Here is a 24,416-nt window from a genome sequence, read left to right as displayed (position 1 = left end):
GACAATGTTATATTTTACTGTTAAAATAGGGCTCCAGAATGTTCCGATTTTTGTTGTTGTTGTTCAGTAGATACATTTGCCTGCATCTATGCGCACTGATATCGAAGGCTACTTATTCGGGGCTAATTCACCACCTCAGTAAGTGGAAACACAAAACACATTTAGCTAGATCGCTAACTCTAAAAATAATAGCCACTGCTAATAGCCATGCATTAATCTAACAGTATGTAATGTAATGTCCCAAATAACTTTGCAGTTGTAGCCTAGACTACTACCTAATGAGGCCTATGCAATCGCAAAATGACCGACGTGCATTTTGCGCGCTCTGTACCTCAAAGCCATATCAAATATATTGGTTGTAAAATAGTCGCTATTGAGCTCAAGCATTATACCTGCACAAAACTGAGAACCTCTTCAACTGTGACAACAGTTGCTGTGTTTTCCCCCGCAATTTGATTTTGAAATCGTATACAGTCAGACCACACTTTCTTTCTCACTGGGCAGCTGTATCGTGGTGTCACCGACCGTAGCTAGTAACGTGGCCCATTTTTCCTCCCTTCCCAAGATTATATTTCAAGTAGGATAACAGCTAACACAAGAAATAACTAATATTGGTAGCCATATACACTGAGTGTACAAAACATTAGGAAAACCTTTCTAATATTGAGTTGCACCCCCTTTTGCCCTCAGAACAGCCTCAGTTAGGGGCATGGACTCTACAAGGTTTTGAAAGTGTTCCACAGGGATGCTGCCCATGTTGACTCTGTTTCCCACAGTTGTGTCAAGTTGGCTGGGTGTCCTTTGGATGGTGGTCCATTCTTGACATCACATGGGGAAACTTGAGTGTAAAAAACCCAGCAGTGTTGCAGTTCTTGACACACTCAAACCGGTGCACCTGGCACCTACTACCATAGCCCGTTCAAAGTTACTTTAAATCTGTTGTCTTGCCCATTCACCCTCTGAATGGCGCACATACATAATCCATGCCTCAATTGTCTCAAGGCTTAAACATCCTTCTTTAACCCATCTCCTCCCCTTCATCTACAACAAGTAACATCAATAAAGGATCATAACTTTCACCTGGATTCACCTGGTCAGTCTGTCATGGAAAGAGCAGGTGTTCCTAATGTTTTGTGCACTCGGTGTAGACGTCACTGTGATACAAGTCTACTCAACGGGGAGAGCATTTACGGCAACAACACTGAGACACAGTGTCCCTCGCTCCTGCTATCCCACAATGCCGTGGGAAGTAGCTACAAGTGTAGCCAATGTCAGGGGGTGACAGTCACAGCAAGCACACTCATGCAACGCATACAAGCACTCTTCAGTACTTTCATCAAAAACAAACAGCTGTCAGTTTTACTAACTGAAACTGTGCAATTATTCTGTGTGTAAAATGAACTGTGAACTCTGACTCTTCCTCTCTGGTCAAACCCAAACTCTCGCACTAGTTCAATGGTAAACTCGTCAATAAAACTGGTTGCTACTGCGACCCGTAAAACGAGTAAGTAGCCAGGAGCCAATCGAAAGACTGGGCGAGTTTTGCCTGGGCGGTTCTTGCATGCTCAGGTAAGAACCGTCCAGGGCGGGTCGCAGTCAGACCATATTGTGCGAAACCGGTACTGGGGCAGGCAGAAACTTTAATTACAGGAATCATGAGCACCGTATCATGGTTTTAGCCTTCCCAAAAAATCTGATGTTTTTAAGTGAGGTGACCATGTGCAATGTTCAGCTCGCACTGATGCCAATAATTAAAATCAAATGGTCACAGTTTGGAGCCCTGCTTTGGACAGGACTATTTTTCATTCTGATTAAATCACCTAAAAACAGAGTATGTAGGTCAAGGTTGTGGTGATTAATGAAGGCTGGGGGTTGCATCTCTGCTGTGGTCCACTGCCCCCAAACAATGCTGTGGGCCTGCTTTCTCCCCTCATCCCCTCTGGCTATTAGAGGAGAAGAGCCCTACATGTATCCATTTGCAGCTCTGTCTCTCTGGAGAGGTGTAAGTGATACATCCTCAGTTTGGGGGGCAGGTTGTGCGTGGGAGTGAAATAGGGTGACCCTTCTGTGGAGGGAGATGGTCCATGGAGGGGTGACATTGGGCATGGGGATTATACCCCCCTCTGGAACACACCTGAGACGATGGGTACCCCGCCCCCACCCCTTTCCATCATGAGCAGCCCCGAAACACAACCCTCTACCTGAAAAGCTGTGAAATAGGCCACGGTAGCGACTAATGTAATTTCTCTACTTTACATAAACGCACACTCTAAGCAGTAAGGCAGTATCAGGGGTTAGTGTGTGTGTGTGCTAGCCCACAACCATGGTATTTATTTATTTATTTTGTATTTCACTTTTATTTAACCAGGTAGGCTAGTTGAGAACAAATTCTCATTTACAACTGCGACCTGGCCAAGATAAAGCATAGCAGTGTGAACAGACAACAACACAGAGTTACACATGGAGTAAACAATAAACAAGTCAATAACACAGTAGGAAAAAAATGAAAGAGTCTATATACATTGTGTGCAAAAGGCATGAGGAGGTAGGCGAATAATTACAATTTAGCAGATTAACACTGGTGTGATAAATGATCAGATGGTCATGTGCAGGTAGAGATACTGGTGGGCAAAAGAGCAGAAAAGTAAATAAATAAAAACAGTATGGGGATGAGGTAGGTAAATTGGATGGGCTATTTACCGATGAACTATGTACAGCTGCAGCGATTGGTTAGCTGCTCAGATAGCAGATGTTTAAAGTTGGTGAGGGAGATAAGTCTCCAACTTCAGCGATTTTTGCAATTCGTTCCAGTCACAGGCAGCAGAGAACTTGAAGGAAAGGCGGCCCAATGAGGTGTTTGCTTTAGGGATGATCAGTGAGATACACCTGCTGGAGCGAGTGCTACGGGTGGGTGTTGCCATCGTGACCAGTGAGCTGAGATAAGGTGGAGCTTTACCTAGCATGGACTTGCAGATGACCTGGAGCCAGTGGGTCTGGTGACGAATATGTAGTGAGGGCCAGCCGACTAGAGCATACAGGTCGCAGTGGTGGGTGGTATAAGGTGCTTTAGTAACAAAACGGATGGCACTGTGATAGACTGCATCCAGTTTGCTGAGTAGAGTATTGGAAGCTATTTTGTAGATGACATCGCCAAGGTCAGGTAGGATAGGACAGGTAGGATAGTCAGTTTTACTAGGGTAAGTTTGGCGTTGTGAGTGAAGGAGGCTTTGTTGTGAAATAGAAAGCCGAATCTAGATTTGATTTTAGATTGGAGATGTTTGATGTGAGTCTGGAAGGAGAGTTTACAGTCTAGTCAGACACCTAGGTACTTATAGATTACTCTAGGTCGGAACCATCCAGGGTGGTGATGCTAGTCGGGCGTGCGGGTGCAGGCAGCGAACGGTTGAAAAGCATGCATTTGGTTTTACTAGCGTTTAAGAGCAGTTGGAGGCCACGGAAGGAGTGTTGTATGGCATTGAAGCTCGTTTGGAGGTTAGACAGCACAGTGTCCAAGGAAGTGCCAGAAGTATACAGAATGGTGTCGTCTGCGTAGAGGTGGATCAGGGAATCGCCCGCAGCAAGAGCAACATCATTGATATATACAGAGATAAGAGGCGGCCCGAGAATTGAACCCTGTGGCACCCATATAGACTGGGTCCAGGGTGTCTCCCTCTTTGAAGAGGGGGGTGTCCGCAGCAGCTTTCCAATCGTTGGGGACAACATGCCTTCCGATTTGACACACTGAACTCTATCTGCAAAGTAGTTGGTGAACCAGGCTAGGCAGTCATTAGAAAAACCGAGGCTAATGAGTCTGCTGATAAGAATATGATGATTGACCGAGTCGAAAGCTTTGGCCAGGTCGATGAAGACGGCTGCACAGTACTGTCTTTTATCGATGGCGGTTATGATATCGTTTAGTACCTTGAGCGTGGCTGAGGTGCACCCGTGACCGGCTCGGAAACCAGATTGCACAGCGGAGATGGTACGGTGGGATTCGAGATGGTCAGTGATCTGTGTGTTGACTTGGCTTTCGAAGACCTTAGATAGGCAGGGCAGGATGGATATAGGTCTGTAACATTTTGGGTCCAGGGTGTCTCCCTCTTTGAAGAGGGGGATGACCGCGGCAGCTTTCCAATCGTTGGGGATCTCAGACGATACGAAAGAGAGGTTGAACAGGCTGGTAATAGGGGTGGTATAAGATGTATATTGGTGTATTTGCCTGGCTGCCTCTGTGATGTAGCCAGGCAGGCCAGGGTTATACAGCAGTCCTCTCAGGCATCACATGCCCCACCTCTCTGGCTGTGCTGTGCTGTGTTGAATAGGAGGTTGAGGATTAGAGAAGTCACTGTCACATGGGGTTCCCATCACTGCCTCTCCCATCTGTCTGTCTCTGTCTGTCTCATGCCAAACCAAATGACTGTGTTGCCAGGTCTAGAACACTGCTGGTTTGATCTTTGTTATAAAGATTATCACTAACGAATGCATTATGTAATTATTAGAACAATTCTTTCTATGTTTGGCAAGGATGGGGTTTAGCTTAGGTTGAGGAACTGTTGTGCTTCTCTTCCTGTGTTACTCTGAATGATTCCTCTCGGTGCTGTGCTCTACATGTCTACAGGCAAGGTGATGATGGGGTGTGGAGAAAATCAATGGGACTCTTAAGACATGAAGCACGCAGGAATGGGATTTCAGATACACATAGAGAATGGGGAGGAAGAGTTGTGGGTAATGTAGTTTGGTTTGGGGACACCCATTTCCCACATTGTGTGGGTGCTGGCTCCCCTCTCTATATCCCATAAGGGCTGAAATCTAGGCCAGCTCTGAGTGCATACCTGAGCTCATCTCTCGCTCGCTCTTTCTCTCTCTTGCGCTCGCTCTCATATGCGTGCCAGTCGTATGCTGACCTCACTGAATGGGCTGCCGTCTGAATATTTGAGGTGCCCAGGTTCCCTGCAGGCAGGAGTAGAGGAACGGGCTGGTGCTGCTGCTGTGGTGGACTGGTGAGAGGCAAGAAGGGTCTCTTCTATTATGGTAATCGCTAATCCTCATGTTGTGGAATGGAAAAGCACACAGTCTCCAGACCCTAGTTGACTAACTGGCAACTTCTCACCGATGAAGTGGGTCAAGTTCACCTGTCAAGGATATTGAATTAGCATTATTCATTATTCTACAAGGACACTGACTTTGATATTTTATTGGAATAAGTGTAGGTATACAGTACCAGTCAAAAGTTCAGACCCTTCTACTCATTCCAGGGTTTTTCTTTATTTGGACTATTTTCTACATTGTAGAATGATAGTGATGACATCAACACTATGAAATAACACACATGGAATCATGTATTAACCAAAAAAGTGTTAAACAAATCTAAATATATTTTATATTTGAGATTCTTCAAAGTAGCCACCCTTTGCCTCGATGACAGCTTTGCACACTCTTGGCATTCTCTCAACCAGCTTCATGAGGTAGTCACTTGGAATGCATTTCAATAAACAGGTGTTATTTGTGGAATTTCTTTCCTTCTTAATGTGTTTGAGCCAATCAGTTGTATTGTGATAAGGTCGGGGTGGTATACAGAAGATATCCCTATTTGGTAAAATACAAGTCCATATTATGGCAAGAACAGCTCAAAGAAGCAAAGAGAAACAAAAGTACATCATTATGTCAATAAGAAGAGACACGAGCAATGGACATTATACCGGTGGAAATCTGTCCTTATTGTCCAAATTTGAGATTTTTGGTTCCAACTGCCATGTCTTTGTGAGATGCAGAGTAGGTGAACGGATGATCTCTGCATGTGTTGTTCCCAACGTAAAGCATGGAGGAGGAGGTCTGATGGTGTGGGAGTGCTTTGCTGGTGACACTGTCAGTGATTTATATAGAACATTTAACTACTTAACCAGCATGGCTACCACAGTATTCTGCAGCGATATGCCATCCCATCTGGTTTGCTCATAGTAGGACTATCATTTGTTTTTCAACAGGACAATGACCCAACAAACCTCCAGGCTGTGTAAGGGCTATTTGACCAAGAAGGAGAGTGATGGAGTGCTATATCAGATGACCTGGCCTCCACAATCACTCGACCTAAACCCAATTAAGATGGTTCGGGATGAGTCGGACCGCAGAGTGAAGAAAAAGCATATGTGGGAACTCCTTCAAGACTGTTGGAAAACTATTCTTCATGAATCTGGTGGAGAGAATGCCAAGAGTGTGCAAAGCTGTCATCATGGCAAAGGGTGGCTACTTTGAAGAATCTGAAATATAAAATATTTTGATTTGTTTAACACCTTTTTTTTATTGGTTATTTGATTCCATGGGTGTAATTTCATAGTTTTGATGTATTCACCATTATTCTACAATGTAGAAAATAGTTTTTTTTAAAAATGTAAACCCTTTTGACTGAGTAGGTGGGTACAAACTTTTAACTGGTACTGTATTTCTTGAGGACCCGTCTCACTGGAATGCAGATTGTGCTCCCTGTGCTACAGAGTCTTTGATGTGGTGTGCATGCTGACATCTCTGAGAAGGTTATTGGGGTTTTGTCCCATTTCACCAGTTGTGTGATGTGTTCTACTGAACAGCCTGGCTGGTGCTCTGTGTGATGGAGAGACAGATCTGTTGGTCTCCTCAGCTCTATTTTTGGTCTGTACCTTTTTGTACCGGACTGTGTGCGCGTGTTAGTGGTGGCTGTTGTTCTGTGGAGCAGGGATGTATCTCCGGCTCAGAACTCTCCTGACCCACTGCCCCAGGAATGGAGTTAAACACTTCCTTATGCAAAATGTCTCCCACACAGTTACTGCTGCAATTTGTAACAGGCTTGCTCAGAGATGGCCCTCCTTATGTTCAGCCAAAACAACTTGTCATATCTCTTGCTCTCTGAACAGAGAGTGGGTGACTGAAAAGTATTGATGTTTGTTGTGTTCCCACTCTGCCTAAAATGGCTTGTCTGCCATGTGAGATCTGACTGGATGGTTGCCCCAGTTTCCTCTTATTCTCATTTGCCTGACTCGTTATTCCCAGAAAACCCGAAAGAAAGGAATACGTTTCTTGTGAGTGGAGGAGATCAAATTGGAATTCATTCTGATTGGGCTTTAACATAGCTTAAAGATGTACACAAGAGACTCAGTCAAATATCTGGATTTTAGATTTTCTTTTTAAATGCAAGGATTCGTTGGGCTCTTTATGCAGTCTTGGGTTTAGTGATGAGAGACAAACGGGGCCATTATACCAGGTAGGCTGCCAAGGACTGTTAGTGGCCTAAAGTTTTAGTCCTGCCGTATCTGCCCTCTCTCTAATTAAATAGCCAATGTTGTTTTGGCAGCTAACACCCTCCTACTCACCATGCTGAACACTCGCTCCTACACACAGACACAGGGCTGGGGTCAGTTTATTAGTCTGTTCAGGAACCAACTCCCCCTGTATTTGGGGAACTCAACCTTTGTTAAAACCTGTTGTAACTCCCCATCCCGTGTCTGGGATCGTTGTCATCATCTGACACGAATTAGCATAACGCAACGGACATAACACAAGTGAAATATATTGAAACACAGCTTAGCCTTTTGTTAATCACCTTGTCATCTCAGATTTGGAAAATATGCTTTACAGCCAAAGCAAGACAAGCATTTGTGTAAGTTTATCGATAGCCTAGCATAGCATTATGTCCAGCTAGCAGTAGGCAACTTAGTCACGAAAATCAGAAAAGCAATCAAATTAAATCGTTTACCTTTGAGCTTCGGATGTTTTCACTCACGAGACTCCCAGTGTTCCTTTCTTCCAAAAATATTATTTTTGTAGGCTAAATAGCTCCGTTTGTTCTTCACGTTTGGCTGAGAAATCGACTGGAAATTGCGGTCACGAAAACGCCGAAAAATATTCAAAATTCGCTCCATAATATCGACAGAAACATGGCAAACGTTGTTTATAATCAATCCTCAAGGTGTTTTTCAAATATCTATTCGATAATATATCAACTGGGACAGTTAGCTTTTCAGTAGGACTGAGAGGAAAAATGGCTACCTCTGTATTTTACACAAGAATCACTCTGAGAGCCATCAGGTGACCACTTACGCAATATAGTCGCTTACGCTCATTCTTCAACATAAATGCGTGAAACTACGTCAAAATGCTGTAGACACCTTGGGGAATACGTAGAAAAAGGAATCTGGTTGATAGCCCATTCACTGCTCAATAGGGACGCATCGAAACGCAGAGCTTTCAAAACATGAGTCACTTCCGGATTGGATTTTTCTCAGGTTTTTGCCTGCAATATCAGTTCTGTTATACTCTCAGACAATATTTTTACAGTTTTTTTAACAGTTTTAGAGTGTTTTCTATCCTAAGCTGTCAATTATATGCATATTCTAGCATCTTGTCCTGACAAAATAGCCCGTTTACTCTGGGAACATTATTTTTCCAAAAATGAAAATACTGCCCCCTAGTTACAAGAAGTTAAGCATTCATTTAGAAATCAGTTGTATCAGCACAACCTCCTTCCCCCCTTTGCATGCACTACTGAAGCAAACAAAGACGCACACAAATGTCACGAGAATGTACAATCCCAACGATAATAACTGACCATCAATAGCTCTGCCCAATCCCCGAGATCTGTAAGACCATGGGTTTAATAATAATTGGTTTTATTTGGTCCCCCAAGTTTTTTTTGTACTTGTTATTTTCATTTTTGGAAATATATTCCAAAGTATTCCCATGCGTAATAGAGAGAAGGGATCGTATAATAATTGATTGGATTTATAAAGTACTTTTCTACTAACTGAGGTACTCAAAGTGCTTTAGGGGGAAACTCACCTCATCCACCGTCAATGTGCAGCACCCACCTGGGGGATGCACGGTGACCATTTTTGTGCCAGAACGCTCACCACAGAGCTATCAGTTGATTAAGGAAAGGGGAATACCTAGTCAGTTGTACAACTGAATGCCTTCAACTGAAACGTGTCTTCCACATTTAACCCAACCCCTCTGAATCAGAGCGGTGCGGGGGGCTGCCTTAATCGACATCCGCGTCAAGTAGCGTATCTAGACGTTGTTAGAATAGACGTAATACATAATGAACAGAGGGAGAGTAAGCATTCCAATTGCAGTGTAAAGTATGTGATGGAATATCAGCCGTTTTATAATGTAAAGTGTGGTTGTGATAGAGTCGTGTGTGTAAATAAGAATTGAGGTGGTAAACCAGAGTAGCCAGCTTGTTGTGAATGGAGGGTTTTGAAGTAGGTATCTACAGTAGTTGTATTGCAGACAGTGTTATTTGTGTTATTTGTGAACGGAGGCTGCCAGATAGCACAGCTGGGGCTGAGGAGGGGTACAGTAATGTGTGCTGTGCGCTCCACTTGCTATCCACATGAATTATTGGACAGAGGGACGGGCCTCCTGCATCACAACCATTTTTATCTGAAGGGGACAGTGACCCGTGTTCTTCATGGCTGTCTGAAATTAGTGTTCGCTCTGTGAGTAATTAATTCAGCGAAATATTTGTCTCATGAGGGAAGCATAATTATACACTCCTTACCCTAACCTTTTTTATTTGTAGCGGGGTTAAATAGTACCTGTCATTGAAGCCTATAAAGTATTATGTGATGTCATGATGAGGTCTGGCTGATTTTAAATGTCTCAGATTCACCATTGGTCAGTGAATCCCTGGCATATATTTGATAAAGGTATCCACTGCAACAGCGCCACAACGGAGCAATTGCAAAGCTGTTGCACAGATATAGCAGCGGAATAGGGCGGACTCCTGTAATTCAAGCGACTATATCGAGATGGGCAAGACTGACTGGATCTGGTGATCGTCTGTGTGTATTGTAACTGTGCTAAGGCCTAGTGTAATTTCAGCTCTGTCTTTTGAGGATCATGCCTTGTTCCCATCGATCACTCATTCAGACATATTGATCAGTCAAGGCTGCCTGGTATCAATCTACTCTCCCAGAGGATTTCATCCGGCTCAGCCTATAGCCGTTTCTGGAGCCACTATTTGGATCCTTTCTTACACTACATTTTGGATAGATATTGCACACCTGATCTGTGCTACTTGATGAATGTTATTTACCATATATACTATATACAAAAGTACGTTGACACCCCTTCAAATGAGTTGATTCGGCTATCGCACTTGTTGCTGAGAGGTGTATAAAATCTAGTAGAATGGCCTTACTAAAGACCACTGTGACTTTCAACGTGGCACGGTCATAGGATTCCACCTTTCCAACAAGTCAATTTGTGGAGTGATTACAATGGAGGAAACCAAGTCTAGATTTAACTTTAGCCTGCAGCTTTTTTATGTGCTGAGAGAAGGACAGTGTACTGTCTAGCCATACTCCCAAGTACTTGTATGAGGTGACTTTAAGGTGACCTTAAGCTCTAAACCCTCAGAGGTTGTAATCACACCTGTAGGGAGCGGGGCATTCTCCTTACCAAACCACATGACCTTTGTTTTGGAGGTGTTAAAATAAGTTGAAGGGTAGAGAAAGCTTGTTGGACACTAAGAAAGCTTTGTTGAAGAGTATTTAACACACAATCCGGGGAGGGGCCAGCTGAGTATAAGACTGTATCATCTGCATATAAATGGATGAGAGAGCTTCCTACTGCCTGAGCTATGTTGTTGGTGTAAATTGAGAATCGCGTGGGGCCTAGGATTGAGCCTTGGTGTACTCCCTTGGTGACAGGCAGTGGCTGAGACAACAGATTTTCTGACTTTATACACTGCACTCTTTGAGTGAGCAAACCAGGCCGGCTCACAAGATTGGAATGGTCTACCGTATCAAAAGCTTTGGCCAAGTCAATAGAAATATAGTAGCACAACATTGCATAGAATCAAGGGCAATGGTGACATCATTGGGGACCTTTATGGTTGCTTTGACACATCCATAACCTGAGCGGAAACCAAATTGCATACCAGAGAGAATACTATAGACATCAAGAGCGCCAGTCAGTTGATTATTGACAAGTTTTTCCAACACTTTTGATAAACAGGGCATAATAGAACTAGGCCTATAACAGGTAGGATCAGCTTGATCTCCCCTTTTAATTAAAGGATGAACTGTGGCTGCCTTCCAAGCAATGGGAATGAGACAGGTTAAAAAGCTCAGAGATAGGCTTAGCGATGATAGGAGCAGCAACATTAAAGAAGAAAGGGTCTAAACCATCTGACCCAGATGTTTTTTGGGGTTAAGTTTCAGGACCTCCTCTAGCACCTCGGACTCAGTGACTGCCTGCAGGGAGAAACTTTGTAGCGGGGCAGGGGGAGAAGCATCGGGGATAGTCACTTTAAAATGGGTGAAAGATTAGGAAATCTTGGACAGGCAAGGAGGCATGACTGAGTCAAATAGGAATCCTGACTTAATGAAGTGGTGATTAAAGAGCTCAGCCATGTGCTTCTTGTCAGTAACAACCACATCATCAACTTTAAGGGACATGGGCAGCTGTGAGGAGAAGGGTTTATTCTCCGGGTCTTTAACCGTTTTCCAGAACTTCTTGGGGTTAGACCCACAGAGACAGAACTGCTCAAAGTAACTAACTTTGGCCTTCCGGATAGCCTGAGTACACTTATTTCTCATTTGCCTGAATAATAGCCAGTCAGCCTGAGTATGCGTGTGCCGAGCCTTTCGCTAAATGCAAATCTTGAGGTGGAGTAACTCTGCAAGATCACGGTCAAACCAGGGGCTGAAGCTGTTTTTAATTTTAATTTTTTTTATGGGGGCGTGTTTGTTAACAATACCATTGAAAATATCAAAGAAAGTCCATGCGTCTTCGACAGAGGGGGATCAAGCTGATTCTATACCATTTTACAGAGGCCAGTTCATGAAGGAAGGCTTGCTCAATAAAGTTTTTTAGCAAGCATCTATGACAAATCAGGACAGGTAATTTCACTGAGCAGCCATTACGATCACAGGCTGTAAAACAGTGATCACGAAGGTCATTACAGAAAACACCAGACTGATAACTATCAGGATCATTTGTGAGGATAACATCAAGAAGAGTAGCCTTTTCTGTGTGTTTGGAGTCATACCTTGTGGGATTGATAATAATCTGAGAAAGATTTAGGGAGTCCCATTGCTTTAGGACTTGGTCAGGTGGTTTAAGCATGTCTCAGTTTAGGTCACCTACCAGGACAAATTCAGATTTAGTGTAAGGGGCCAGGAGAGAACTTAGGGCAGGTAGGGTACAGCTCGGTGCTGGTAGAGGACGATAGCACCCAGCAACAGTCAACAAAGAGCAATTTGAAAGTGTAATACTTAAAACCAGCAAATCAAATTGTTTGGGGACAGACTTGGTGGAGACAACTGAACACTGAAGGTGATCCTTGGTAAATATTGCCACTCCCCCACCTTTGGAAGATCTGTCTTGCCGAAAAAGGTTATAACCAGAAAGGTTAACTTTAACTTTAACCCATCCCGTTAGCGGGATAATTGTCATCAACAACCGCTGAATTGCAAAGCGCCACATTCAAATAATATTACAAAAAATATTTATAGTCATGAAATCACAAGTGCAATATAGCAAAACACAGCTTAGCTTTTTGTTAATCCACATGTCGTGTCAGATTTTGAAAATATGCTTTACAGCGAAAGCAATCCAAGCATTTGTAAGTTTATCCATCACTAGACAAAACATTATGAACACCTAGCATCAAAGTAGCTTGGTCACGAAAATCAGAAAAGCAATACAATTAATCGCTTACCTTTGATCTTCGGATTTTTTCACTCACGAGACTCCCAGTTACACAATAAATGTTCCTTTTGTTCCATAAAGATTATTTTATATCCAAAATACCTCCGTTTGTTTGCCGCATTATGTTCAGAAATCCACAGGCTCGAGCGGTCACGACAACGCAGATGAAAATTCCAAATAGTATCCGTCATGTCCACAGAAACATGTCAAATGTTTTTTATAATCAATCCTCAGGTTGTTTTTAAAATATATAATCGATAATATATCAACCGGGCACTGTCTCTTTTTCAGTAGGAGAGGGAGAGTCAATGGCTGCCCCACTGTGTTGCGCAAGCAAAACTCATGCGAACACCCAGCTATCCACTGACGCGATGTTATCTTTCTCGCTCATTTTTCAAAATAAAAGCCTGAAACCAAATCAAATCAAATGTATTTATATAGCCCTTCGTACATCAGCTGATATCTCAAAGTGCTGTACAGAAACCCAGCCTAAAACCCCAAACAGCAAGCAATGCAGGTGTAGAAGCACGGTGGCTAGGCAAAACTCCCTAGAAAGGCCAAAACCTAGGAAGAAACCTAGAGAGGAACCAGGCTATGTGGGGTGGCCAGTCCTCTTCTGGCTGTGCCGGGTGGAGATTATAACAGAACATGGCCAAGATGTTCAAATGTTCATAAATGACCAGCATGGTCGTATAATAATAAGGCAGAACAGTTGAAACTGGAGCAGCAGCACGGTCAGATGGACTGGGGACAGCAAGGAGTCATCATGTCAGGTAGTCCTGGGGCATGGTCCTAGGGCTCAGGTCCTCCGAGAGAGAGAAAAAAAGAGAGAATTAGAGAGAGCATATGTGGGGTGGCCAGTCCTCTTCTGGCTGTGCCGGTTGGAGATTATAACAGAACATGGCCAAGATGTTCAAATGTTCATAAATGATCAGCATGTTCGAATAATAAGAAGGCAGAACAGTTGAAACTGGAGCAGCAGCACGGACAGGTGGACTGGAGACAGCAAGGAGTCATCATGTCAGGTAATCCTGGGGCATGGTCCTAGGGCTCAGGTCCTCCGAGTGAGAGAAGGAGAGAATTAGAGAACGCACACTTAGATTCACACAGGACACCGAATAGGACAGGAGAAGTACTCCAGATATAACAAACTGACCCTAGCCCCCCGACACATAAACTACTGCAGCATAAATACTGGAGGCTGAGACAGGAGGGGTCAGGAGACACTGTGGACCCATCCGAGGAAACTATGTCTAAAGACCGTTGACACCTTGAGGAAGCAATAGGAAAAGGAATCTGGTTGATATCCCTTTAAGTGGAGTGAAGGCAGGCTATGAAACATGGAGCTTTCAAAATAGAAGCCACTTCCTGGTTTGATTTTCCTCAGGTTTGATATTCCTCAGGTTTTCGCCTGCAATATCAGTTCTGTTATACTCACAGACAATATTTTTGACCGTTTTTGGAAACTTTAGAGTGTTTTCTATCCTAATCTGTAAATTATATGCATATTCTAGCATATGGGCCTGAGAAATAGGCCGTTTTACTTTGGGAATGTTATTTTTCCAAACGTAAAAATAGTGCCCCCTAGCTTAAAGAGGTTAACATCAGTATTCAAAACACTCTTTCTTAAGCACGTCTCAGTAAAGACCAACACATCTGGAATGGAGCTCTGAACCCACACTTTCAATTGATCCATTTTAGGTAAGGCTTTTACAGGAGCAGTAATCAGTGAAGCAGATATCAGAGCACAAGTCAGAATTGGGGCTAGCAACAGTAGATGAGCCAGGGTGTACTTGCGCATTTCCAGATATCATCAACCGAAATACAATCGAGGCACGGCATAGTACAGGGAGAGCACTGCAGTGCTGATTTATGACGTGAATGTGCATCAGATGGCAACAAGATCATATTGTACAGGAATTTCATCAGGTAACATGAATACAAAGCCTGTGAGAGGTGTTTAGAATGGGATGGGTGGCCAAAAGTCTGTGTAACCAATAGAAAGTCAGAGTCTCGAGTGTGGGAACAAACAGTCTGTCCCACGGTTGGGTAAAGAAAGTTTGTAGTCAACAAAGCATGCAGGAGTCCTGAGGTAAATAGAAAAATGCACAATACAAAAAATTAAATATATAACGACTTGGGGGAAGTCATTGTAAATTTAGAGTCACTCGCCCCAACAGTGCATGTGTGCTGGAGGCGAGTGAAAGCTCGGGAGAGAGACAGAGGGGGGAGACATGCCAGGGTAGATGGTGAACAGATCGCCAGGTAGAATCCAAGCAGCAGTGCAGCAGGCAAAGGGAGTAGGTGTCACCCACTTGTGGTAGCCAGCCAATTGTTGGGCTCAAAGGCTTCGACACCTCTCGCTTCACACGTCAGTGCTAATTGAAGTTGTCCTAGCAAAGCTTGGTAGCCTGAGCATTCAGTCCTTATTAAGTAAAATATATAATTGTAATGTATTTTTCTTCTTGGCTTTTGATGGTAACATTTTTTTGCTTCAGACTGAGCATTACTCACTCAGCTCCAGGTTGGATGGGGTTTTCAGGTCTGCTTGTTTGCCAAAACATTTGATGTATAGTTTGGGAATAATAATCCTTGAGTGTAGGAAGCATTCCAAGTAATTTTATCCAAACCAGGTTGTAGGTTTAGAGTTTCGATTTGAAATGAAGGTTATGTTGTTTAGTGTAGCATCCTGTATATGTTCATCCCCCCCCAAAAAATCTAATTTTGTCTAACTCTAAATATATCTATTTTTTTTAAAACATGCTGAAAAATGTGGGAACTCATCTGCTCGAGTGGAAATCCTTCCCAGAAGAGTGGAGACACCAAATGATATTCAATTTTCGGCGAGCAGGTGTCCACATACTAATGATCATGTAGTGTACATACAGTACTGTGTATATAGTTCCTGTGTACCCATGACCCTCACCTGCTGTCTGTCTCTCTTTCCCTCCCCCAGATATGTCGAAGAACAGGCTCACAGAGATTCCCCCAGAGGTGTGTCTGTTCGCCCCACTCGAGTCCCTCAACCTATACCACAACTGCATCAAATGCATCCCAGAAACCATCATCAACTTGCAGATGCTGACCTATCTCAACATCAGGTCAGTGATGACTCATGGAGCACTGTGGTGTGATCTGTTGACCCAATGACCTCATACTGTTTGATATCACCAGGAAATACAAAGGCCCACATTACAGTGTTTACAGCAAAGCTTTTGTTATACTTTGATTATTTTTTCCCCCTTTGACATGATCAAATAACTCAGGCATATATGGCAATGGCACCGAGTGGCCTTTAGGTGGAGCTGTTATTTGCAGTCTCACTTAAAAACTTATTGGATATAGGGGGCGCTCTTTTAACTTATGGATAAAAAAACGTGCCCGTTTTAAGCGCAATATTTTGTCACGAAAAGATGCTCGACTATGCATATAATTGAGCTTTGGAAAGAAAACATTCTGACGTTTCCAAAACTGCAAAGATATTATCTGTGAGTGCCACAGAACTCATGCTACAGGCGAAACCAAGATGAAACTTCAAACAGGAAATGAGCAGAATTTTTGAGGCTCTGTTTTCCATTGTCTCCTTATATGGCTGTGAATGCACCAGGAATGAGCCTGCCCTTTCTGTCGTTTCTCCAAGGGGTCTGCAGCATTGTGATGTATTTGTAGGCATATCATTGGAAGATTGGCCATAAGAGACTACATTTACCAGGGGTCCGCCCGGTGTCCTTTGTCTAAATTGGTGCGTAATCTACAAGCTGCACGCAGTCATCCAGTGATTGAGAGGAGGCTTCCACGAACGATATATCATGAAGAGATATGTGAAAAACACCTTGAGGATTGATTCTAAACAACGTTTACCATGTTTCAGTCGATATTATGGAGTTAATTTGGAAAAAAGTTTGGCGTTTTGATGACTGAATTTACAGGGTTTTTTGGTAGCCAAACGTGACGCACCAAACGGAGCGATTTCTCCTAAACAAATAATATTTCAGGAAAAACTGAGCATTTGCTATCTAACTGAGAGTCTCCTCATTGAAAACATCCGAAGTTCTTCAAAGGTAAATGATTTATTTGAATGCTTTTCTGGTTTTTGTGAAAATGTTGCCTGCTGATGCTAACGCTAAATGCTACGCTAGCTACGCTAGCTGTTACACAAATGCTTGTTTTGCTATGGTTGAGAAGCATATTTTGAAAATCTGAGATGATAGTGTTGTTAACAAAAGGCTAAGCTTGAGAGCTAGCATATTCATTTCATTTCATTTGCGATTTTCATGAATAGTTAACGTTGCGTTATGGTAATGAGCTTGAGGCTGTATTCACGATCCGGGATGGCTAGAATCAAGACGTTAAACCCTCATATCCGCCGGCCCTTTTGACTTAGAGACTTAAACTTCGTATGTAGGTATCTTCTCTTGTGCTGAACAAATTTGCTTGAAGGACCCATAAAGGTCCGTCAGGATAGATTTTCCTCAATCTTGGAAATTTTGGATAACCTTTTGAAAAATGTATTCTCATGAACCAAAAGTCCAAGTAACACCAACAATTAAATAAAATAAAATAGTGTTAGTCACATGCGCCGAATACAACAGGTATGCTTACTTACAAGCCCTTAAAACCTGTTAGGGCTAGGGCAGAATACTGCCCCCTTTGGCAGAATTGCGTGCCCATAGTAAACTGAACAAAAATCTGTCCAAAATTGCTAATATATGCATATAATAATTATTATTGAATAGAAAACACTCTAAAGCTTCTAAAACCGTTCAAATTATGTCTCTATGTAAAGCAGAACTCACAGGGCAGCCATTCTTCCAAACTCTCTCTGTGATCAGAAAAGTTGGGCCAACTTTGACGTCATCGCCCCCACCCTTCCCAACCAGCTACGGATCCAGGAACAGTTTCTATCTGTTCAGCGGGATGTCTCCTTTCAATTGCCCGTTTCATTGTGAAAATCGCGCGCTCCCTCACCCTTTGGCGCGAAGAAACCTTCGGGTCGCGCGAAAATACATGCGCGCGTCGGGTCTTGAGCTCCCTTTGTTCCAAGATTCACCAAACGATGTAGGTTTGTCTGTTCACGCTAAGGATTGTTTTCTATGTTTAGAACATGCTAAAGCTCGATTCTGCACTTAGTTTGACCAGTTTAGTCGACATATAATATGTAATTTTGAAGTTTTGATGCGCATCCACTAGAATTTTTGGTGCATTTCAGCCGGAATTTGTCGCGTTTGATAACCCAAAGACACACATTTGAAAGCCAAACGCAGTTTTTGGTAAGTATGACTTCTTCCACGACTTCTGATCGAAGAACATCAAAGGTAAGGGAATATTTATGTGGTTATTTTGTGTTTCTGTGGACTTCAACATAGCGGAGTCATGTAGCTAATCTATGAGCGCCGTCTCATATTATTGCCAAGTGAACAAATTCTGTAACGTTAAAAATAAATGTAACACAGCAGTTGTATTAAGAAGCAGTGTATCTTTCTAACTATATGTAGAACATGTATATTTAGTCAAAGTTTGATGTGTATTGCTGTTATCTGGCAGAGTTATCATAATTTCTCCGGACATTCTAGTAGCATTTTTTGAACATGGCCGTCAATGTAAACAGTGATTTATGGATATAAATTGCATATTATTGGAAAAAACATAAATGTACTGTATAACATGTCCTATTACTGTCATCTGATGAAGATTTTCAAAAGGTTAGTGAATTATATTTCTTTTAATCCTGCTTTTGTGATTACATCTTTTGTTCACAAATATGGCTATTTAAATTAGCCGTATCTTTGGTGGTGGTTTGACATAAATATGTGCTATGTTTTCGCCGTAAAACATTTTCGAAATCTGACTCGCTGGCTAGATGAACAATGTGTTTATCTTTCATTTGAACTATTGGACTTGTTAATGTGTGGAGGTTAAATATTTCTAAGAATATTTTTGCGTTCTGTGCGCCACTGTTTCAGTTGAGCAGGGGGCGGTGGTACCCCTAGGGGTACGTGGTAGCGTGAACTAGTTTTAACCAACAATGCGGTTTTAATAAAAATACCAACAAAAAAATGAATTAAAAGTAACAAATAATTAAAGATCAGTCATATTTTACATGTCCAATTAAAACCTTTGTCAATCCACTTCACAATGGCCTATCAATTTGAAACTTTTTAGGTTAATAAAGTACATTACCATGATGAACCATGTTATATCTTACAAAATAAGGAAACTATTAACAATTCACTTTTTGACTGTAGCCAATGCTTAAAATCATCATAACATATATTTTTCACAATGACTAAAAGTCATATTCACTACAAATGTGGTCTTTGGACTCATTACAATACAGTCTCTAAAGAGTTTGAGAAAATAAAGTTGATGCATTCAAATATACCACACTATACCAGTAGATGCATTTTAGCACATACGCTAATATGCTAAAAAATACTTTAAAAATCGTCTCATGAAGTCATAGGACCAAATGACACCAAATTCTAGGCCCATGGTATTTATCTTAACTATCAGATTTTATGTGTCTATTTAAACCACCGTAAATCCACTCCACAGTGGCCTATCAACTTGAAACTTGTCATCGCTATCATGGATGTCCCTAAGATGAACCACACTGAATGTGGTAATTCACATCTCAAAAAACATAAGTAAACGCTCCAAATCATCTGCAATCGTCTTCCAACCCGTGAAACATATACGTCAGATTCACTCCAGATTTTGTATTTCTGAATAATTAGATTAGAGAGTTTTTCATCAGTCTTTGATGGTAATGAGAAATAAGTTGCTGCATTTAAAAATGGCCGCACTCTACCTATAGATGCACATATGCTAATGCTCAAAATCATCTTCTCATGAACCATAAGTCAGATTGACTCCAGATTTGGTTTATAGACTCAATGATTTACCCTCGAATGAATTTGAGAAAGATAACCAACCTACAGCACTAGACTAACTTTTGTTGCACATAAAGATAGACAAGGAGTTGCAGTCAGTTTTGGAATGGGTGGTCAGTAATAAACTGGTCCTGAGAATCTCTAAAACTAAGAGCATTGTATTTGGTACAAATCATTCCCTAAGCTCTAGACCTCAGCTGAATCTGGTAATGAATGGTGAGGCTGTTGAACAAGTTGAGGAGTTACTTGGTGTTACCTTAGATTTTAAACTGTCATGGTCACAGCATATGGATTCAATGGTTGTAAAGATGGGGAGAAGTCTGGCCGTAATAAAGAGATGGGGAGAAGTCTGGCCGTAATAAAGAGATGGGGAGAAGTCTGGCCGTAATAAAGAGATGGGGAGAAGTCTGGCCGTAATAAAGAGATGGGGAGAGGTCTGGCCGTTATAAAGAGATGGGGAGAAGTCTGGCCGTAATAAAGAGATGGGAGATGGGGAAGTCTGGCCGTAATAAAGAGATGGGGAGAGGTCTGGCCGTTATAAAGAGATGGGGAGAGGTCTGGCCGTTATAAAGAGATGGGGAGAGGTCTAGCCGTTATAAAGAGATGGGGAGAGGTCTAGCCGTTATAAAGAGATGGGGAGAGGTCTAGCCGTTATAAAGAGATGGGGAGAGGTCTAGCCGTTATAAAGAGATGGGGAGAGGTAGCCGTTATAAAGAGATAAAGAGATGGGGAGAGGTCTAGCCGTTATAAAGAGATGGGGCCGTTATAAAGAGGTCTAGCCGTAATAAAGAGATGGGGAGAGGTCTAGCCGTTATAAAGAGATGGGGAGAGGTCTAGCCATTATAAAGAGATGGGGAGAGGTCTAGCCGTAATAAAGAGATGGGGAGAGGTCTAGCCGTAATAAAGAGATGGGGAGAGGTCTAGCCGTAATAAAGAGATGCTCTGCTTTTCTGACACCACACTCCAAAAAGCATGTCCTGCAGCCTCTAGTTTTGTCTTATATTGATTATTGTCCAGTCATGTGATCAAATGCTGCAAAGAAAGACCTAGTTAAGCTGTTGTGCTGCTCTGTTCTGGGCCAGATGCAGCTTGTCTTGCTCTTCATTGTAATCAGAGGGCTGATATAAATACTACGCATGCCAGTCTCTCTTGGATAAGAGTTGAGGAGAGACTGATTGCATCACTTATTTTTTTATTTAACAAATAATAATAAATCTGAATTGTTTGCACAGTCAACTTACACACATCTCTGACACACACACACACTTACTCCACTGGACATGCCAGCAGAGGCCTTTTCAGTCTCTAAATCCAGAACAAATTCAAGAAAGCATACAATATTACACTGCTCAAAAAAATAAAGGGAACACTTAAATAACACAATGTGACTCCAAGTCAATCACACTTCTGTGAAATCAAACTGTCCACTTAGGAAGCAACACTGATTGACAATACATTTCACATGCTGTTGTGCAAATGGAATAGACAACAGGTGGAAATTATAGGCAATTAGCAAGACACCCCCAATAAAGGAGTGGTTCTGCAGGTGGTGACCACAGACCACTTCTCAATTCCTATGCTTCCTGGCTGATGTTTTGGTCACTTTTGAATGCTGGCGGTGCTTTGCTCTAGTGGTAACAGCTCCACCTAGTGGTAGCATGAGTCTACAACCCACACAAGTGGCTCAGGTACTGCAGCTCATCCAGGATGGTACATCAATGAGAGCTGTGGCAAGAAGGTGTGCTGTGTCTGTCAGCGTAGTGTCCAGAGCATGGAGGCGCTCCCAGGAAACAGGCCAGTACATCAGGAGACGTGGAGGAGGCTGTAGGAGGGCAACAACCCAGGAGCAGGACCGCTACCTCCGCCTTTGTGCAAGGAGGAGCAGGAGGAGCACTGCCAGAGCCCTGCAAAATTACCTCCAGCAGGCCACAAATGTGCATGTGTCTGCTCAAACGGTCAGAAACAGACTCCATGAGGGTGGTATGAGTGCCCGACGTCCACAGGTGGGGGTTGTGCTTACAGCCCAACACTGTGCAGGACGTTTGGCATTTGCCAGAGAACACCAAAATTGGCAAATTCGCCACTGGCGCCCTGTGCTCTTCACAGATGAAAGCAGGTTCACACTGAGCACGTGACAGAGTCTGGAGACGCCGTGGAGAACGTTCTGCTGCCTGCAACATGACCGGTTTGGCAGTGGGTCAGTCATGGTGTGGGGTGGCATTTCTTTGGGTGGCCGCACAGCCCTCCATATGCTCGCCAGAGGTAGCCTGACTGCCATTAGGTACCGAGATGAGATCCTCAGACCCCTTGTGAGACCATCTGCTGGTGCGGTTGGCCCTGGGTTCCTCCTAATGCAAGACAAGACCTCATGTGGCTGGAGTGTGTCAGCAGTTCCTGCAAGAGGAAGGCATTGATGCTATGGACTGGCCCGCCCGTTCCCCAGACCTGAATCCAATTGAGCACATCTGGGACATCATGTCTCGCTCCATCCACCAACGCCACGTTGCACCACAGACTGTCCAGGAGTTGGCAGATGCTTTAGTCCAGGTCTGGGAGGAGATCCCTCAGGAGACCATCCGCCACCTCATCAGGAGCATGCCCAGGCGTTGTAGGGATGTCATACAGGCACGTGGAGGCCACACACACTACTGATCCTCATTTTGACTTGTTTTAAGGACATTACATCAAAATTGGATCAGCCTGTAGTGTGGTTTTCCACTTTAATTTTGAGTGTGACTCCAAATCCAGACCTCCATGAGTTGATACATTTGATTTCCATTGATAATTTTTGTGTGGTTTTGTTGACAGCACATTCAACTATGTAAAGAAATAAGTATTTGATAAGAAAATTTCATTCATTCAGATCTAGGATGTGTTATTTTAGTGTTCCCTTTATTTTTTTGAGCAGTGTTTATAGAGCCACGATTGCACGGAACTCTCATTTCATATTGCTCAAATGAACAACAAAACTGTTTTTTTTTTAAAAACAGATAAAGCAACACCTCACAGACCAACTCTCCCCTATTTGACCTAGATTTTGTGTGTATGTATTGATATGTACAGTTGAAGTCGGAAGTTTACATACACCTTAGCCAAATATATTTAAACTCAGTTTTTCATAATTCCTGACATTTAATCCTTGTAAAAATTCACTGTCTTAGGTCAGTTAGCATCACCTCAATATATAGTCAGTTAGCATCACATCAATCTATATTTTAAGAATGTGAAATATCAGAATAATAATAGAAAATTATTTATTTCAGCTTTTATTTATTTCATCACATTCTCAGTGGGTCAGAAGTTTACATACACTTAGTATTTGGTCGAGTTGTCTTTAATTTGTTTAACTTGGGTCAAACACTTAAGGTAGCCTTCCACAAGTTTCCCACTTTGGCCCATTCCTCCTGACAGAGCTGGTGTAACTGAGTCCGGTTTGTAGGCCTCCTTGCTCGCACACGCTTTTCCAGTTCTGCCCACAAATGTTCTTTAGGATTGAGGTCAGGGCTTTGTGATGGCCACTCCAATACCTTGACTTTGTTGTCCTTCAGCCATTTTGCCACAACTTTGGAAGTATGCTTGGGGTAATTGTCCATTTGGAAGACCCATTTGCGACCAAGCTTTAACTTCCTGACTGATGTCTTGAGATGCTGCTTCAATATATCCACATCATTTTCTTCCCTATGCTGCCATCAATTTTGTGAAGTGCACCAGTCCCTCATTTTATTTATTTTACCTTTATTTAACTAGGCAAATCAGTTAAGAATACATTCTTATTTTCAATGACGGCCTAGGGACAGTGAGATAACTGCCGGTTCAGGGGCAGAACGACAGATTTGTACGTTGGCAGCTCGGGGATATGAACTTGCAACCTTTCGGTTACTAGTCCAACGATCTAACCACTAGGCTACCCTGCCACCCTGCAGCAAAGCAGCCCCACAACATGATGCTGCCACCCCTGTGCTTCATGGTTGGGATGGTGTTCTTTGTCTTGCAAGCCTTCCCATTTCTCCTCCAAGCATGACGATGGTCATTCTGGCCAAACAGTTCTATTTTTGTTTCATCCAACCAGAGGACATTTCTCCAAAAAGTAAGATTTTTGTTTTCATGTGCAGTTGCAATCCGTCATCTGGATTTTTTAATGGCGGTTTTGGAGCAGTGGCTTCTTCCTTGCTTGACCGGCCTCTCAGGTTATGTTGTTATAGGACTCGTTTTACTGTGGCTATAGATACTTTTGTACCTGTTTCCTCCAGCATCTTCATGAAGGTCCTTTGCTGTTGTTCTGGGATTGATTTGCACTTTTTGCACCAAAGTACGTTCATCTCTAGGAGACAGAACGCGTCTACTTCCTGAGCGGTATGACTGCTGCGTGGTCCCATGGTGTTTATACTTGCGTACTATTGTTTGTACAGATGAACAACCAGACTTGTGGAGGTCTACAATCTTTGTAGACCTGGATGATTTCTTTTGATTTTTCCCATGATGTCAAGTAAAGAGGCACTGAGTTTGAAGGTAGGCCTTGAAATGCATCCACAAGTACACCTCCAATTGACTCAAATGATGTCAATTAGCTTCTCAGAAGCTTCTAAAGCCATGACATCATTTTCTGGAATTTTCCAAGTTGTTTAAAAGACAGTCATCTTTGTGTATGTAAACTTCTGACCCACTGGAATTGTGATACAGTGAATTCTAAGTGAAATAATCTGTCTGTTAACAATAGTTGGAAAAAAGACTTGTGTCATGCACAAAGTTGATGTCCTAACCGACTTGCCATAACTATAGTTTGTTAACAAGAATTTTATGGAGTGGTTGAAAAACGAGTTTTAATGACTCCAACCT

General features: G+C 42.6%; 1 protein-coding gene across 4 annotated transcripts in view; it reads left to right on the top strand.

Annotated features, from left to right (window-relative positions):
* LOC112228856 (leucine-rich repeat and calponin homology domain-containing protein 2) overlaps window positions 1–24,416 on the top strand; it is an 82,849-nt gene that overhangs the window by 25,142 nt on the left and 33,291 nt on the right. For all 4 annotated transcript variants that reach the window (XM_024394559.2, XM_024394558.2, XM_042309678.1 and 1 more), the window contains exon 2: window positions 15,644–15,788. In XM_024394559.2, coding sequence (XP_024250327.1) covers window positions 15,644–15,788 — 145 coding nt within the window. The remainder of the gene's footprint in view (window positions 1–15,643; window positions 15,789–24,416) is intronic.

The sequence above is a fragment of the Oncorhynchus tshawytscha genome, linkage group LG30, assembly GCF_018296145.1.
Source record: "Oncorhynchus tshawytscha isolate Ot180627B linkage group LG30, Otsh_v2.0, whole genome shotgun sequence".
NCBI lineage: Eukaryota > Metazoa > Chordata > Actinopteri > Salmoniformes > Salmonidae > Oncorhynchus > Oncorhynchus tshawytscha.
This window is presented reverse-complemented; position numbering and strand designations above follow the sequence as displayed.